Source organism: Emys orbicularis, chromosome 22, assembly GCF_028017835.1.
Source record: "Emys orbicularis isolate rEmyOrb1 chromosome 22, rEmyOrb1.hap1, whole genome shotgun sequence".
In the NCBI taxonomy this organism is placed as follows: Eukaryota; Metazoa; Chordata; order Testudines; family Emydidae; genus Emys; species Emys orbicularis.
Genome location: NC_088704.1, coordinates 23,720,034 through 23,737,227, shown reverse-complemented (window position 1 = coordinate 23,737,227; position 17,194 = coordinate 23,720,034). Strand labels below are relative to the sequence as shown.

Here is a 17,194-nt window from a genome sequence, read left to right as displayed (position 1 = left end):
CAGAAGTTGTTTGAATGAATTTGTTTCTCATTAAAAGCAAAAGATTATAAGGCAGCCCTCTTCGGGGCAACCATTTCTACACAGCCCTGCCATTGCATGTTGGACCTAGGACCCTATTATGCATTCAGTTATATTAGTCTGTATCAGAAGCAATGTCCCTGGAGTCAGGGAGTTATAGGCATGAAAGAAAGAAAGAATCAAGTCCCTAATCTACAAAACTCCTCCCCACACATGCTGTCACCAGGCTAGGTGTTGCCAGCTAGATAAGGCAGACATTCAATTGGGACTAGAATGGTAGCCAGCAAAGGTTTCTGACATAAGCAGGACTGAATCTCGCCAACAGTGGTACAAGGTCTGAGCATTAACCCCCTTATTTTTATTCCTTTATTAATAAATATGATTTTAGCAGCTGTCAGTATAAATGCAGCATTGTGATAAATTAGTCTGCAATAACTTTTTTGTTTTTATAAAGAAAGTGAAGTCTCGGGCAGATGCAAACAGCATCCCAAACAAGCCACTATCTGAAAGAACTCAGGGATGCCATGAAAGTGAGATATTTCTGATTGTTGGTAGGCACCTGCTGTCTTTTACAAATTAAAAAAAAAAAAAAAAAATTATAGTTCGCATGGGGCTTGATTTAACTACGGCTTCCTTATTTATTCAATATATTGTCAAAAATATAAAAGTAAGTTGTGTTTTATTGTAAAAGTGCCCAACATGGAGATAAACAATTTAATCTGGCATTTATCAGGATGTCACAAGAACTGTGACACAAGAAAGATGTCACATGAAATGTCACAAGGATGCCCACATTTCTAGGTTTAATTAAGATCACAACATTACTAACCAAACTGGTAAGAGAAATTCTGGCATAGTTTCAAAAATGAAACAAAACACAAGCAGCAATCCACTTTTTAACAGATTTCCTTTCCTTTCTATTTAAGCAAGCAAACAAGCTTCAGAATCAGATGAACAAAAACTATTAAACGGATAACACTATTGTTTACATTCACAGATCTTTCTAGAGCAGAAGTTTCATTAACTACCAGATCCATTTAAGTCAGCTTCTTTAAGAACAAAAACCATTGGCCTGTGAATTATTCCAGTTCCTAATATAAGCGTGACTGCTAGTCACATCAATGTTGTGCTAAACGATTTCACCTCACAAATAGATTTGATGCAGAACATAGCTTTTTGGTTATTCTTAAGAGAAACAAGAAACTTTCCATCTCAGTTTGTGTTCTCCCTCTCCTCCCCTTCATCAAGATTTTTGTACTAATCTTTCAATATAAGAGGAGCCTTCACTTGATCAGCCACTTCCTTCCCCATCAGTACTTCAACAATAGCCAGGCCAAACTCAAAGCTGGTGCCAGGACCACGGCTGGTGAGAAAGTTCCCGTCCTTTTCCACACGGCTTTCAGAGTACTTGTAGTGATCTTAAAGAGGAAAACAGAACACAGAAAACGTTCAGGTTGATGCAGCTCATGCACAACTCCAGTAGCAATTTGGCAAATTCTTCCAGACCTGCTATACTACTCAGTACTGTTAGGCCCAAGTGTTCAAAAATCATGAGTCAGGTCCACCAAAATCATGAGATTTTTTTAAAAATACATTTTGTGTTCTCTCTAACTTCTGGCTTTCAAATCTTTAAAGCTTTTCTTTATTATCATGAGGCCTAGGATTTTTTTTTAAATAAAAGCTGTCAATCTCTCCCAATCACATGCTTATGGTTAGTGCTTTAAGAAAAACCCACAATAAAAACCTCACAGTAAACCCTTCTCCTTCTCCCCCAACAGCGGACAACACTTGTACTGCTAATTAAGACAGTATGTGCTTCATTAATTAATGCCTGTGGCTTGCAAACCTATCAGCTTTTTGTGAAAGCTCTGATGTATTACACTATGCTTTTAGATAGGGTCTTGGAAATTCATCATATTACACAATAGAATATGCTACAGTGATTTCCATTTAAATCTGCAATCCCTCACAAAGGTTCACGTATCCACTTCATACTGTCTGTGAAGGGAATGGCTTTGATACTGCAAGGCAATGAGGTGAAAGGGATGTATATCTTGTATGTGGCCCTTAGCAATAGTAGTGCTAACTCCAGTTCAAAGTCCATATTGAATGTTAGCATAAAGCAGGTCATCTTTCCAGCATAGGCCATTATTCTTAAGAGTTTAGGAATTAGTGGCCATTATTGGCTCCAGGTGAAAATGTGCCACTAAGCCTCACCTTGGAAACGAATCCCAGGTTGGAGAAGCCAACAGCTAGTGCCAGATGGAAGACTATGACCTTACCTGGACCCCATTGTAGGAGGAGGAAGGGACATGGTTCAAATTGACCAGGACTGTAACTTATTGTACTTAGACAGGACACCAGGTAATATTTTAATCAGCGCTATAGTGATGTATGGATTTGCAACACTAGTCAATAAGGAAAATAAAACAAAAGACTATCCCAGAGTGACAAAGTCTAATAAGTATCAGAGGGGTAGCCGTGTTAGTCTGGATCTGTAAAAAGCGACAAAGAGTCCTGTGGCACCTTATAGACTAACAGACGTATTGGAGCATAAGCTTTCATGGGTGAATACCCACTTCGTCAGATGCATGTGACGAAGAGGGTATTCACCCACGAAAGCTTATGCTCCAATACGTCTGTTAGTCTATAAGGTGCCACAGGACTCTTTGTCGCTTTTTAAAGTCTAATAAGTTTATACTTACCCCAAACCAACATATATCCTGATAACAAAAACCATCAGCTCTGAGAAAGATTTAGTGTGCCTCTTAATTCTCAGGGTATTTCTAGAAATCACAGAATGCCTCTATAAACTTGCTGTTAGGAGATTTTCAAGCTCCCTCTGGGAGGGAAGTGGTAGATACCCTTCCCACCTCCATATTTCCCCTTTTCTGCTACACTCTCTCCCACTCCTTCCATTTCATGGTGAGAAAGTGCAATGAGAAACGTGCATGACATGCTTTCCCCAAATCCCAGCACTTTGCTACATAAAAAAAATATCACCCTTTGACAGCTAGGGTTTCTGGAAGGTAAGAAGGGTACCATTTCAGTTTGGTTGCTGGGTTTTTTTAGGTAAGAATTCAGAAAGGGGAAAGCTGGCAGGCCTCAAGTAGGAGAGGAAAATGCTCCTAGAAGTGTTTTGTTGAGGTTCTCCTCCCCCCACCACCCTTCTTTCTGGCCAGTGTTAATACTGAAGGGCATGGGTCTGTGGATCCATTTCTTCCACAGTATTCAGGACAGACAAATGCTAAGTTTAACACCTCCGTTTGCCTTTTAATAATTATACCTACCTCCTTTCATCATTTTATCTTTGGCCAAAGGGTGTGTTGTAACTTTCCTCCCAAACCCTATCCCATGTGCCATCAGGGCAGTGGGACCTGCAAGTAATACAAAGTGAGCCTGTCACTAGTGTAAACTCCATTGGAGACAAGTACTTGTCAACAAACATTCAAAGAATGAGCCTCACAAAATCCCAGGAGAGGCCTAGCATGGATGCATACACAGTCTAGGCCCACATGAGAACTATAAAAGAGTAAATGCAAGGCCCCAACAGAGAGATACAGGTACATGGTGTCCTACATTTCCTTTAAACAAAAATCAATCCCCCATGGGAGAGAACGTACATCAAAAACCAGAAAGTTATTTAGTTCTAAATCTTTGAATAAAAACTATTGTCCTGCAGATTAAGTGATCACCGTATTTGACTCCCATCTTCTACAACAAGTCAGTCATACTGTTAGGATAGCTGCTTAACTTGGGGAAAAGAGGCAGAATGTGACACTGAACAGAGACCTGCTAAAAAGGATTAATTACAAATATTCTGGGGAAAACCTCACAGTTGACAGTCATCTGTGTGCCAAGTGCCCAAGGAAGGGTATTAACATACAATATCTTAGCCAAATCATGGGCTAGCAGCTGTAACTTTTTTATTTGTAATAACAGCATTTAGAGGAGATAACACTTCCCATTTGAACTGAATTGAGGAAGGAATGTGGCAGAAAGTTATATAACAAATGACCTGGAAAAAACCATTATGGGAATTCCAGAAAATAATATTTGCCTAATTTACCAGTTTCTGTTAGTTGTTCAAGTCTGACTCATTCATGGGCCAGTTCCAGGAAAGAAACAACTTTTGTGTTATTCAGCTAGAAATTTGCTTTGCAAACAGTTATAATTAAATCAGTGACTCTTTTCAAGTGAACTTCCATTATTATGAAAGGTTTCCTTTACAGAACTGTTGAAAGTTCATATTGATTGTTTGTAGCAAAAGCAGGAGGATAAATAGAAAACTACTATCCCTCAAGTGTGAGGAAATTCAGAACTCTGAAGGTCCCTGGGCTAAGCCATCAGAAAAATTTAGTGATAGCAAATTAAATGACATTCTGTATTTCCACAGCACTCAAAAGAGCAAAGACGTATCAGAAACAAAAGTGAAAGAGGCATTCCAAAAATGCATATGACTAGACTAAATAAATACATTTTATACATGTCAATGGGCAGAAGGAAATCACTTATCAAAGCCTTCTCCCGACCACCACTTCAGCTAGAGTCCAGCTAGTAGAGCTGGCTTTTTATACCTCAGACACCTCAAAGCACTTTATAAAGCAATGAATAAGATACCTGATCATGCAGTCTGTCTAGGCAGCCATGCCAGGCCAGAATAATTATCGCTACCACTGCCATGTGGATGAGGAATGGTGAACCTGTAATCTTATATTTACAACCTTTCTTCCAAAACTAAAGGGCAACAGAGGGCGTTATTTTATGTCTAAGAAATTTATATCCACTGTGTACTGCCAGCACATAGCTCCTAGCAGAGAGACTCCTAGCGTAAGCACATATTTTATAGAACACCCTAATATACTGCTAGCACCTTACCAAATTCACGGTCCATTTTGGTCAATTTCATGGTCATAGGATTTTTTAAAAAATCATAAATTTCACAATTTCAGATACTTAAATCTGAAAGTTCATGGTGTTGTAACTGTAGAGGTCCCAAAAAGGTCCCAACACCCAAAAAGGTGTTGTGGGGAGGTTACAAGGTTATTGTAGGGGTGTCATGGTATTGCCATCCTTACTTCTGCACTGGTGCTGGTGGCAGTGCTTTCTTCAGAGCTTGGCAGCTGGAGAGCAGCTACTCTTGGCTGGGAGCCCAGCTCTGAAGGCAGAGCCACCGCCAGCAGCGGCGCAGAAGTAATGGCATGGTATGGTATTGCCACCCTTACTTCTGTGCTTCTGCTGGCGGTGCGCTGCCTTCAGAGCTGGGTGCCTGGCCAATAGCTGCCGCTCTCCAACCACCCAACTCTGAAGGCAGTGCAAAAGTAAGGTTGACAATACAATGACCCCCCTACAATAACCTTGCGACTCCCCCGTGACCCGCTTTTGGGTTGGGACCCCCAGTTTGAGAAACACTGGTTTCCCCCATGAAATCTGTATAGTATAGGCTAAAAAATACACAGAAGACCAGATTTCATGGGGAAGACCAGATTTCATGGTTGTGATGTGTTTTTCATGGCCGTGGATTTGGTAGGGCCCTATATATTGCATTTCACTTTGTATTTTACAGCAGCTAACCCCACACCAGTAACTTTTACAAGAAGAGGCGGCATCAGGAGTGCTGGCAACTTGTAGTTAAGCTTCACGCTGTTTTACAGAGCGCCTCGTGTTAGATTATAGCTCCTCTCCCCCCTTCATTTGAACTTTATGCATGTTACATTTACTCTTGCTACTGAGCTATTGGGACTAAACAGTACTAAAAGAGTTTGCTAAAGGACGTAGCTGCCCAGACAGTCCTTTAAAGCAGCCAAGTAGGTTACAATACAAGATAGTTCATTACTGTACCTGCACAAATAGCAGCAATTAGGCCTTTTCTGTTCTCCTGGTCCACTAAAATGTCTTTCACAGCAGGAGACTGCACAAAGAAATAATATAACATTAAGTAATTATTTAAAAAACCAAAACAAAAAAAACCCACCCACAAATTATGCTGCACTGTCGGTAATAAATACAGAAAATAGTTAATTATGTAGGGAAAGTAGATCAGGAATTTTTGTTTTAGTTTATGAGACAAGGAACAGTCAATCAAAAGGTGGAAAATTCAAAACCAATAAAGGAAATACTTTTTCCCACAACATGTGATTGAACTTTTGCCACAGGAAGTAGCTGAAACCAAGAACTCAACATGATTCAAAATGAGACTGGATATTAAGAATATCCAGAGTTATCAACATAAGTAACATTTTGGAAGTTATATTAAACTTCATGCTTCCGGGCTTAAGCCAATTGTTACCTATGAGAGACAACAAGATCAATTTGCTAGGTTAAATTATTCCACATCTGCTTAATGAGGGTTTTTTATTAGGGCTGTCAAGTGATTAAAAAAATTAATTGCTATTAATTGTACTGTTAAACAATAATAGAATACCATTTAAATATTTTTGGATGTTTTCTACATTTTCAAATATATTGATTTCAATTATGACACAGAACACAGGGCTCACTATATATTTATTTTTATTACAAATATTTTTGCTGTAAAAAAACAAAAAACAAAACAAAAATAGTATTTTTGAATTCACCTCATACAAGTACTGTAGTGCAATCTCTTTATCATGAAAGTTGAACGTACAAATGTAGACTTATGTACAAAAAATAATTGCATTCAAAAATTAAACAATGTAAAACTTTAGAGCCTACAAGTACTCTCAGTTCTACTTCTTGTTCAGTCAATCGCTCAGACAAACAAGTTTATTTACATTTGTAGGAGATAATGCTGCCCGCTTCTAGTTTACAATGTCACGTGAAAGTGAGAACAGGCATTCGCATGGCACTGTTGTAGCCAGCATTGCAAGATATTTACATGCCAGATGCGCTAAAGATTCATATCTCCCTTCATGCTTCAACCACCATTCCAGAGGACATGCGTCCATGCTGATGATGGGTTCTGCTCGATAACAATCCAAAGCAGTGCAGATTGACGTATGTTCACTTTCATCATCTGAGTCAGATGCAAGTATTTGTAATAAAAATAATAATAGAAAGTGAGCACTGTACATTTTGTATTCTGTGTTGTAATTGAAATCAATATATTTGGAAATGTAGAAAAACATCCAACATATTTCAATTGGTATTCTATTATTTAACAGTGCAATTAAAACTGATTAATCGCGGTTAATTTTTTTTGAGTTAAATCGCATGAGTTAACTGTGATTAATCGACAGCCCTAGTTTTTATATCTTCCACTAAAGGAGATGCTACTGGCCACTGCTAGACAGGATACCGGACTAGATGAACCTTAAATTGGATCCAGTATGGCAATTCCTAATTTCTTATGGCACCAAAATACTTTATATCCTGTTCAATAATCAATTACAACGACACGTTGCATCTCCACACTACAACCAAGTCCTTCCCCGTTTTTACACTGGATAACTCCGGTTACGACTGCAGCTGCACAGCTTACTTTTTTTTTTTTTTTTTTTTTTAAATGTTGGATTGAATTTGCTGCAGTAGCAGGAGAATATAAGCAACACTTACAGATATATGGGCAGGCCTTTGAATTATCTTCAGGTTTTATGACTTTACCTCGGACAAATTTTGAGCTCCTAGGTTACCACCTGGCAGGACCACCACATCATAAGGCCCCTAAACAAAGAAAGAAATGCTTACTTAGCAGAATTCTACAGGAGAAGAGCATACAAGTTCACTCAGGAGTTTGTCTTTATGACTGTTAAAACATACTAAAATGAGAAGCAGAGGAATTCTAACTTTTCTGCTTCTGAAAGGCTCTTTACTCAAAAGGAGGTCTGATGAGCGACCAAAATATTTCACCTAATGGAGCTACTAGAAAAACACTGTTTCATTTTCCATACACCAGGCCAAGAACTGCTGGAGAAACTTGTGTTGAAGCAAACTTTGCCTACACCAGGCCTGCACAATTCGTAAAGTGTCGAGGGCCATATTACTCCAAAGAAAACAGCTAAGGGCTGAACTGCCCCGGCCCCGCAGAAACACCGCCCCCCCCCCAGCGCCGCCTGCCCCGCAGAAACAACCCCCCCCAGCACCGCCCAGCCCCCCCAAAATAACCCCCCCCAGCGCTGCCCACCCTATGGAAACAAACCCTCCTTCCCCAGCACCACCCCACCAAAACAGTAGTATTGAATCTTGGTAATATGTTATAGCGGGCCCCTAAGGTAGTATAATTAAGGTAAAATAAAAACATCTTTTTGCTAGAAGTAGAATAAGGTCTTCCCCCCACTTTGTAATGAATTGCTCTGTTGAATGAATGAGGTGTGAATGAGGAAGGCATGGAAGGCAGCACCTCCAGACAGTTGCAACCCTTGGAGAGGGGATGGGAGCCAGACCAGATCAGTAGAACAGGTCAGCCACCGACTCGCTGCTCGCCTCCTCAGCCCCCCTCCCCCGCCGCCGGCTCACCTGCCCCCTCCCGCCACTGCCCGCCCACTCACCTCCTCAGCCACTGGCTCACCTGCCCGCCCGCCCGCTTGCCTCCTCAGCCCCCCACCCCCTCGGCTCGCCTCCTCACCCACCGCCACTTCCCGCCTGCACAGCCCCCCATCCCACCGCCACTGCCCGCCCGCTCACCTCCTCAGCCCCCCACTGCCCCCCCGGCTCGCCTCCTCACCCCCCGCCACTGCCCGCCTGCTCAGCCCCCCATCCTCCCCGGCTCGCCTACTCACCCCCCACCACTGCCCGCCCACTCGCCTGCTCAGCCCCCCATTCCCCCCCAGCTCGCCTACTCACCCCCCGCCACTTCCCACCTGCACAGCCCCCCCATCCCTCCCCGGCTCGCCTCCTCAGCCCCCCACCCTCCCTGGCTTGCCTACTCACCCCCTGCTGCCCGCTTGCCTCCTCAGCCGCCGGCACACCTACCCCCTGCCACTGCCCGCCTGCTCGACTCCTCAGCCCCCCTCCGTCAGCCGCCACTTGCCTACTCACCCCCCGCGGGCCACACAGTGAGCCCACGCGGGCCAATTGCGGCCCCCGGGCCGCATGTTGTGCAGGCCTGGCCTACACAATAAGTCTTTGTGGATGGGGGAGTTGAAGTGCTCCAGAGTGTGATTGACAACTCTGCAATGTGATGATAGGTGCTATGCTGAAAGCTCCCTAAGCAGCACTTCCTTCCTGAACAGAAACTTTCTGTTGTTCCCAATTATGCTATTTTGTCAGAGTCTGGGTAACATGCACAGTAAAGCTCGGAGTTAAACATTTTACCAAGTCAAATACCTGGACAGAATGTTAAAAATTGTGCAAAACTAAGATACTGTGTTGCAGGACAACACTAGAAGGGAGAGAATTAAATTATGTGTCTCTGGGTTCGTGCAATGCTGCTGCAATCAGTCAAACTGGGTGTTACTAACAACCTTCCAAGTCCACTGTGAACCTGTGAAGAAGGTCCTGTAAAGCATTATGCAAAGTCAGTATGACAAACCTCTTTTCTGGCATCTTCTAAACTGGCATCAGGACAAATGAAGACATCTCGGCTACACTGCACTGGATCTTTTCCTGTTAAACCTGCAATAGTCACCTTGATCTGACAGAAAAACAGACACCATTACAACAGGAAAATGCACTGCTTTAAGGGGATGCAGATGACAATTCTGAAGTAGTATGCAGATGTGTATTTTGTTTAAAAGATTATTTAAACCAAGCAATAGTAGAAGCTGTAGAGAATCAGACTAAAACCAAAAGTTTCCCACCTCAAAAGTAAAATTAAATGAGAAGTACCTGCAGTAAGATTAGTTATTTGAATCTGGAAGGTCTAACAGATGTATCACATAATCCAGCATTCCACAGGTTTCTAGATTAAAGTAGTGTCAGATTAAGGAGGCTGCTAAATGATCCATTATCAATTTTGTCCTGGTGCACAGGACACTCTCTAAATCTGTTTATTCAGCTCCAGACTCCTTACTCTCAGCTACTACTTGGTCACAGTTCCATAGATGTGCACAGAACTCTGTAGGTATAAAATAAGGAAAGATCTGTGCCCCAAGGAGCACCAGGACAAGGGACTGAACAAAGTAACGGAATGAAAAAGAAGGGGAAAGGTAGGATTTTATTTTGGCTGTTTCATGTGCACAGATTTGGGGTTCTGGTCATTTAAATTCTCACTTTGCAGTTTTTATTTTTAAATCTTATTTATCACTCTTGCACCTGATCAAGATCGGATTATTGCCTATACTTGCAGGTGCACAGCTGATAAATAGGGAGCACTCTACGGGTAGTAAGTGACAGACTGCTAGATGAAAGCAGAGCTTCAAGGAGAGATTTGAGTGAGATGATCAAGGTCATTAGCTTGATGTGTACAAAGGGGTCTAGTCTTCCCAAGAAAAAAAGAAAACTCTCCCCACTAACACAGGAGTTGCACCTATTTTGAGGGGATGATAAACACCTAAAAACCTGCCCTAGTCACTGCTAGGTTCACAACTTAAATGTCTTTACATTGTTTGGAACACATTCATTTTAATATGGCTAAATGTAAATGAATACATCTAGGAACAAAGAATGTGGCCATACTTACACAATGGGAGACTCCAACCTGGGGGCAGCGACTCTGAAAAAGATATTGGGGCTGTGGTGGATAATCCCACCCAGTGCAACGCTGCGGTCAAAAGGGTTAATGCAATCTCTGGATGCACAAACAGGGGAATCTTGAGTAGGAGCAGAGAGGTGATTTTACATCTGTATTTGGCACTGCTGTGACTATTGCTGGAATACTGTGTCCAGTTCTAGTGTCCACAATTCACGAGGATGCTGATAAATTGGAGAGGGCTCAGAATAGACGCACAAGAACAATTAAAGGATTAGAAAAGATGCCTTATAACGATAAATACATTGAGCTACTTGAATCTATCTTAACAAAGAGAACGTTAAGGTGTGACTTGATTGCAATCTGTAAGTACCTACTTGGGAAAAAATATTTGATAATGGGCTCCTCAATCTATCAGAAAAAGATGTAACACAATCCAATATCTGGAAAGTGGAGCTAGCCAGATTCAGATTGATATAAATTTACGCCTTACTTCCAATGAGAGTAATTCACCACAACCCTTGGTAAATTGTTCCAATGGTTGAATCTCCATCACTGACAATTTCTAAATCAAGATTGGATGCTTTTTCTAAAAGGTGCATTTTATGGCCTATTAAATCTATGAATTCATATTCTGCAGCAATGAGTACTTGTGGATGAGTGAGCATTTGTCTTTCACGCCACAAATAAAAGGGCCCAGGTGCATGTTCATCCAGGAAGCCATTGAATAAAACAATCTCTCCATCACTGAGGATTGATTCAAGGTGAGAATACTTTTGGTTTCAACAAATGGTCATAAAAAGTTCTAGTGGTTTTCATACTCACTCCAGCCCTTCTCATAACATCAGTGGGGATAACCGTTTCCATCTCCTCTGCTCCTTTAGCCAGAATCACTAAGGCTCTTTTTGAGGCCATGTTTTAACAGCTTTAAGGTGTCGTCCTGATTTTCACTGGGCCCCACCGCTACACTGAAGCTTCCAGAGTCCACAGAGCAAATAGTCTGCTCAAGGAACAAAAAGAGACTGTTAGAGGGCAAATCCTCTAGACCAGAGGTTCTCAACCTTTTTCTTTCTGAGCCCCCCACCCCGCACATAACTGCTATAAAAACTCCACGGCACACCTATGCCAGAATAACTGGTTTTCTGCATGTAAAAGCCAGGGCCAGTGTTAGGGGGTAACAAGCAGGGCAATTGCCTGGGACCCATGCCACAGGGGCCCCCACAAAGCTACATTGTTCAGGCTTCCCCGCCACCCAGAGTGGGAGCTGATCAGGGACCTGGGCTTCAGCCCCATGCAGTGGGGCTTTGGCTTTCTCCCCTGGGCCCCAGCGAGTCTAATGCTGGCCCTGCTTGGAGGCCCCCCTGAAACCTGCTCGAGGACCCCTAGGGGGTCCCGGATCCCTGGTTGAGAACCACTGCCCTAGACTTCATCATGAGGTGGTGATTGAGTTTTGTAAGAAGCCATTATTTCTACCATACTGCATCATAAGAAATTTATGAAGGACCTAGATCATTTTGTTTCGAACAGATTATTTACAATAAAAGCATCTTCTTAAAGAGGCAATTCTTGAGCCTTATTCAAATGTTGCCCAATAGCAAAATGCACCACAGAATAATACTGTTTTGCACTTCTATACCATGTTTAATCGAAAGGATCTCAAAACAGTCACAATTCTGTGAATTATGCCACCACTATTTTACACAGAGAAACTAAGGCACAGAAGGGTTAAACAACTTGTCCAACAGGATACAGTGCATCAGTCCAGAGATGGGAAGAGAAGCCTGGTCTAATCAAGAATGTTACATAATATGTATTTGCCAGTGTTAATGTTTAAGGTGAACATCAGATTTGCTTTCAGAGTGCACACCCACAGAGATGGGGAGAGAGATTATTGACTCCCACCTGAGGTCTTGTTTACAACTCTTATTAGAAGGGTTTAACTAGATTTTAAACCCATATTTGGTATTTAATTTCTGCAGGAGGAGTTTCCTGTGATTTGTAACGATTCTATCTATGTCTTCACATGTCTGATTAATATGTTTTCTGGCATTTCTCAATCTCTGTGAGGAGGAGGGTGGGGAAACTGCCCTGAAGTGACTGAACAGAACAAAGGAAGATTCTTTTAAAAAGTTAAGCTCCAAAATAGATATTTAAGACTAAATGGGCAGCCAGATTTTCAAGAGAATCTAAATGAAGAATATTAAGTGGCACATAAAGTACATATTAAATTCATGTTTTTGTGACAAATCTTTTGTTAAACACAACTTTCTGATGACCCAAAAGTCACTTGTAAGATGGTAACATTGATGACCACTGGGAATGGAGGCATTTCACAACTCACCCACTCTGTTTAACAGGGATTTTTTTCCAGTAAGGGGGTTTCCACCCAAAAATGCACATACAGTCTGGGCATTCTTTATAAGAAAAAAAATGTTACGCACGGTCACCTAGACAAATTTGGAAGCTGGGGGAATAGGATTTGTTAAACTTAATTTTATTGTTCTCTGCTTTGCTATTTCTTCAGCAGTAGCAGCAATTAGTGAGCAACAAGCCATTTTCTGTACACATTCACAAAAGACGTGGCCAAAGAACTGTCTCTTCCTCTACTCTGCTATGGACTTAACTACCATTACCTCTTTGCACAGGAGCCTATAAAAATACTTTTTAAAATACACATTGCATACTTCTGCTACGGAATTCACTATCACAAGATACCACTGAGGCCAACAGTTTAGTAGAATATTTTTTAGATTAGTTTATATGCATAAGAATGGTCAGTTACAATAGACAGAATAGGAGGGATATAAAACCTTCCTGTTTCAGGGCATAAACCAGCCACCAGTTGATGGGATTAAGAAAAAGCTTCCCCTATAGGCAGATTTAGGGAATAATTGTCGACTGCACCTTCCTCTGAAGTTCCTCAGTGGTATCCAGCCACTGTCAAGAGACACGATACTAAACTACAGTAAATGGACCTCTGGTCTAATCTAGTATAGTAACTCCTAATTTGTTACGGAGTTTTATTTTCTGCCAATTAAGTACCAAATCCACTGAGCAAGTAAATTGACTCATGTAGTCATAGCAAGAACTTCCAGGCACTGTGTGACTAAGGGAGTACTAAAATAAAAGAGCTGATACTTTTCTTCAAAAGATCCATAAGAATCTGCAAAACTCATTTTCACAAGAAATTGGCTAACTAATAGGTTGAAGAGTTGTCAAGCATGATTCATGTATACATACACATGACTTAAATATAGAAGCTGTACACATTTTGTTTGTATTCCTCCTCTCTGCCCTTTATAAATTTCTTATCTTCAGAGACTGTAAATTCTTTGGAGTAAGCTCTATGTCCTCCTCTGTGGGCATTTGTGTACAGTGCCTAGCACATTGTGGGTGCCACCAGAATAAAAATAATAATTATTCATGGAGATTGCAGAGCCAAGTCCTTGATTTAGCAGATGACTATGCATGGCAAATAAATCTCCTATTATCCAGCTCCCTCTGTAGTCTCATGGTGCCAATTTTGTGCAGGCACATCCTACTATTCCAGTGGCAGCCAGTAAATTAAGATCATCCTCCCTATATGGGTAAATGCACATTTCTGGGACCAATGACTGCTGACAGATGCAAATAGGAAAGACAGCCCCTAGAAAGCTGGGGACAAGATGGTGTCCTTTTAAGGCACGAACCCAAATGCAGATGGGAAAAATACTGTACGTGAGCCAGAAAATAAATACATTTTAGTGGCTTATGAACTCAGCCAAGCTAGACAGAAGATCTATGTCCCAACAGCTATTTTTAAATTTAGGGGATGGGGCATTTGAATGCACAAGATTATTTTTCAGAATTTATAAACAAAAAATAGGAAGAGGAATAGCACAAAATGATACTGCAGAGTGATCAAGAGCACAGTGCCAGAAAGAAGAGATATTAAGGAGATTTGTAGCCACAGGCATGCGGATGAAACTACAGAGGGTCAGACCCTGAACCTACATGGTCGCAGGCAAGGACGGCTGTTCGTGATCAGCCTACCCCCTCCCTCGGACCCCAGCCACATCCCTGCTGTTTCAGGCTCCAGAAGCCCCTAGCAGCCGGGATTAAGGCTCACATCCTGGCGTCCCACGGGCTACGTGCCGCCTGCCTCGCTCCCGGCCTGCCTGACCGCTGGGCCTGCAGCGGCTCGGGGACAGTCAGTGCGGCCATAACGCTGATCTCCGTGGGGAAGGAAACCAAGGGAAAGCTCCGGCCCAGCCGGGGAGCCCGCAGCCCCCAGGCAGCTCCTTACCTGTGGGGCAGGCAGGCAGGCAGGAGGAAGCTGCTTCCCTCCGGAGGGGCCTTTATTGCCGCAGGAAGCACGCTGCTGTCACGGGGTTTGCAGGCTGACTGTTGCTAGTTCATATGCGTTCAGACCGTCCTCTTCCTTGCCGTGCTCTGACAGATGCGTTGGTAATTTAGCATTTTGCTTTAAAATAGTGCAATATCGATAATTTCTGCTTGAAGTTCTCCGTCCTCCCTCCAGGATAAATGGAACAGTCCTACACCACCCCCTAAAGCACATGCTCTTCTTGTTAACCCATTACTTGCCAAAACACAGCAGAAAGGAAGGTACGTACTGTCATAAGGAAACCTGACTAAGTACTAAACGCTTCCAAATCACCAATATTTCCATGTAAAAGAATCAAAACGAGTGCCCGAAGAAAAGTAGAAGATTACACCTAGAGATGAAACGCTGCGAAGAGGAGAAAGGACAAATTAAGACAAATTTGGCAAGGAATGAAAATGTTTCACTCCTTTGCTCAGAAGTGAGGAGGCATTTTACTGATGCTTATATCAGTCATAATTATGTCAGGGTTTGGAAATACTCTTTCCCTAATGACGATAACATTTATTTTATTTAATAAAATGTAAAGGTACCTATGAACAGACATCTCAGCACAGCACAATAAAATAAATGCAAAGAATAAAGAACTTACCAGGCTAAATATTAACTACAACTATTATTATTATATTTCATGTATATGTAGACAGAAATTAGGGGAAATGGGAAACAACATATAGTATTTTCTCTTTTTAACTTAATATGCTTGTCAACATACAGCTAAACTTTATCAGAGAATGTGCCAAAAAGACAAACACCCCAGCCATCAAGCCAATCACACAAAAGAACTCCTTTCCCAGTTAGAATTAAAAATGAGAGACCCAATGAGACAGTAAACACAGAGGTATTGGAGCATAAGCTTTCGTGGGTGACGTCTGACAAAGTGGGCATTCACCCACGAAAGCTTATGCTCCAATACATCTGTTAGTCTTAAAGGTGCCACAGGACTCTCTGTTGCTTTTTACAGATCCAGACTAACACGGCTACCCCTCTGATACTAAACACAGAGGAGGATGCACAAAGAACAACCAAGGATAAGTCTATCTAAATAAATAGAACTGTATCTGACAATGCCTACCTTTCCTAATATGAACTCCCTCAGGGAACTGATGGGTGGAATCCCCTGGAAGAATAACATGACGGGGAAAGGAGTCCAGGAGAGCTAGCTGTATTTTAAAGAATCCTTATTGAGGTTGCAGGAACAAACCATCCTGATGTATAGAAAGAATAGTAAATATGGCAGCCGACCAGCTTGGCTTAACAGTGAAATGCTTGCTGATCTTAAACACAAAAAAGAAGCTTACAAGAAGTGAAAGATTGGACAAATGACCAGGGAGGAGTATAAAAATATTGCTCAGGCATGCAGGAGTGAAATCACACTTGGAGTTGCAGGTAGCAAGGGATGTTATGAGTAACAAGAAGGGTTTCTTCAGGTATGTTAGCAACAAGAAGAAAGTCAAGGAAAGTGTGAGGCCCTTACTGAATGAGGGAGGCAACCTAGTGACAGAGGATGTGGGAAAAGCTAATGTACTCAATGATTTTTTTGCCTCTGTCTTCACGAACAAGGTCAGCTCCCAGACTGCTGCACTGGGCAGCACAGTATGGGGAGAAGGTGACCAGCCCTCTGTGGAGAAAGAAGTGGTTCAGGACTATTTAGAAAAGCTGGACGAGCACAAGTCCATGGGGCCGGATGTGCTGAGTCCGAGGGTGCTAAAGGAGTTGGCGGATGTGATTGCAGAGCCATTGGCCATTATCTTTGAAAACTCATGGCGATTGGGGGAGGTCCCGGATGACTGGAAAAAGGCTAATGTAGTGCCCATCTTTAAAAAAGGGAAGGAGGAGGATCCGGGGAACTACAGGCCAGTCAGCCTCACCTCAGTTCCTGGAAAAATCATGGAGCAGGTCCTCAAGGAATCAATTCTGAAGCACTTAGAGGAGAGGAAAGTGATCAGGAACAGTCAGCATGGATTCATCAAGGGCAAGTCATGCCTGACTAACCTAATTGCCTTCTATGACGAGATAACTGGCTCTGTGGATGAGGGGAAAGAAGCGAACGTGTTATTCCTTGACTTTAGCAAAGCTTTTGATACCATCTCCCACAGTATTCTTGCCAGCAAGTTAAAGAAGTATGGGCTGGATGAATGGACTATAAGGTGGATGGAAAGCTGGCTAGATTGTTGGGCTCAACGGGTAGTGATCAATGGCTCCATGTCTAATTGGCAGCCGGTATCAAGCAGAGTGCCCCAAGG

The 17,194-nt window shown here is 42.2% G+C and overlaps 1 protein-coding gene across 2 annotated transcripts; it reads right to left on the bottom strand.

Moving 5' to 3' along the window:
* Window positions 1-798: 798 nt before the first annotated feature.
* PARK7 (Parkinsonism associated deglycase) lies at window positions 799-15,181 on the bottom strand. 2 transcript variants are annotated; one of them, XM_065421308.1, is made up of 7 exons: window positions 14,853-15,175; window positions 11,393-11,567; window positions 9,470-9,571; window positions 7,603-7,662; window positions 5,860-5,929; window positions 3,309-3,395; window positions 799-1,436 (listed from the first exon to the last, which is right to left on the bottom strand). In XM_065421308.1, exons 2-7 carry the CDS (start codon window positions 11,480-11,482, stop codon window positions 1,276-1,278), a joined length of 570 nt encoding a protein of 189 aa, XP_065277380.1. In that variant the 5' UTR covers window positions 11,483-11,567; window positions 14,853-15,175; the 3' UTR covers window positions 799-1,275. The 2 variants fall into 2 exon arrangements, with proteins under 2 accessions (XP_065277380.1, XP_065277381.1); XM_065421309.1 differs by lacking the exon at window positions 3,309-3,395 and having other exon boundaries at window positions 14,853-15,181.
* Window positions 15,182-17,194: the final 2,013 nt, after the last annotated feature.

Coding starts and splice junctions, on each gene's coding strand:
- PARK7 (XM_065421308.1), bottom strand. CDS start 11,482: ATGGCCTCAAAAAGAGCCTTAGTGATTCTGGCTAAAGGAGCAGAGGAG. Junction 9,572..11,392: donor ATGTTATGAGAAGGGCTGGA/GTGAGTATGAAA, acceptor TTTTTCTGTCAG/ATCAAGGTGACTATTGCAGG. Junction 3,396..5,859: donor AATTGCTGCTATTTGTGCAG/GTACAGTAATGA, acceptor TATTACTTGCAG/GTCCCACTGCCCTGATGGCA.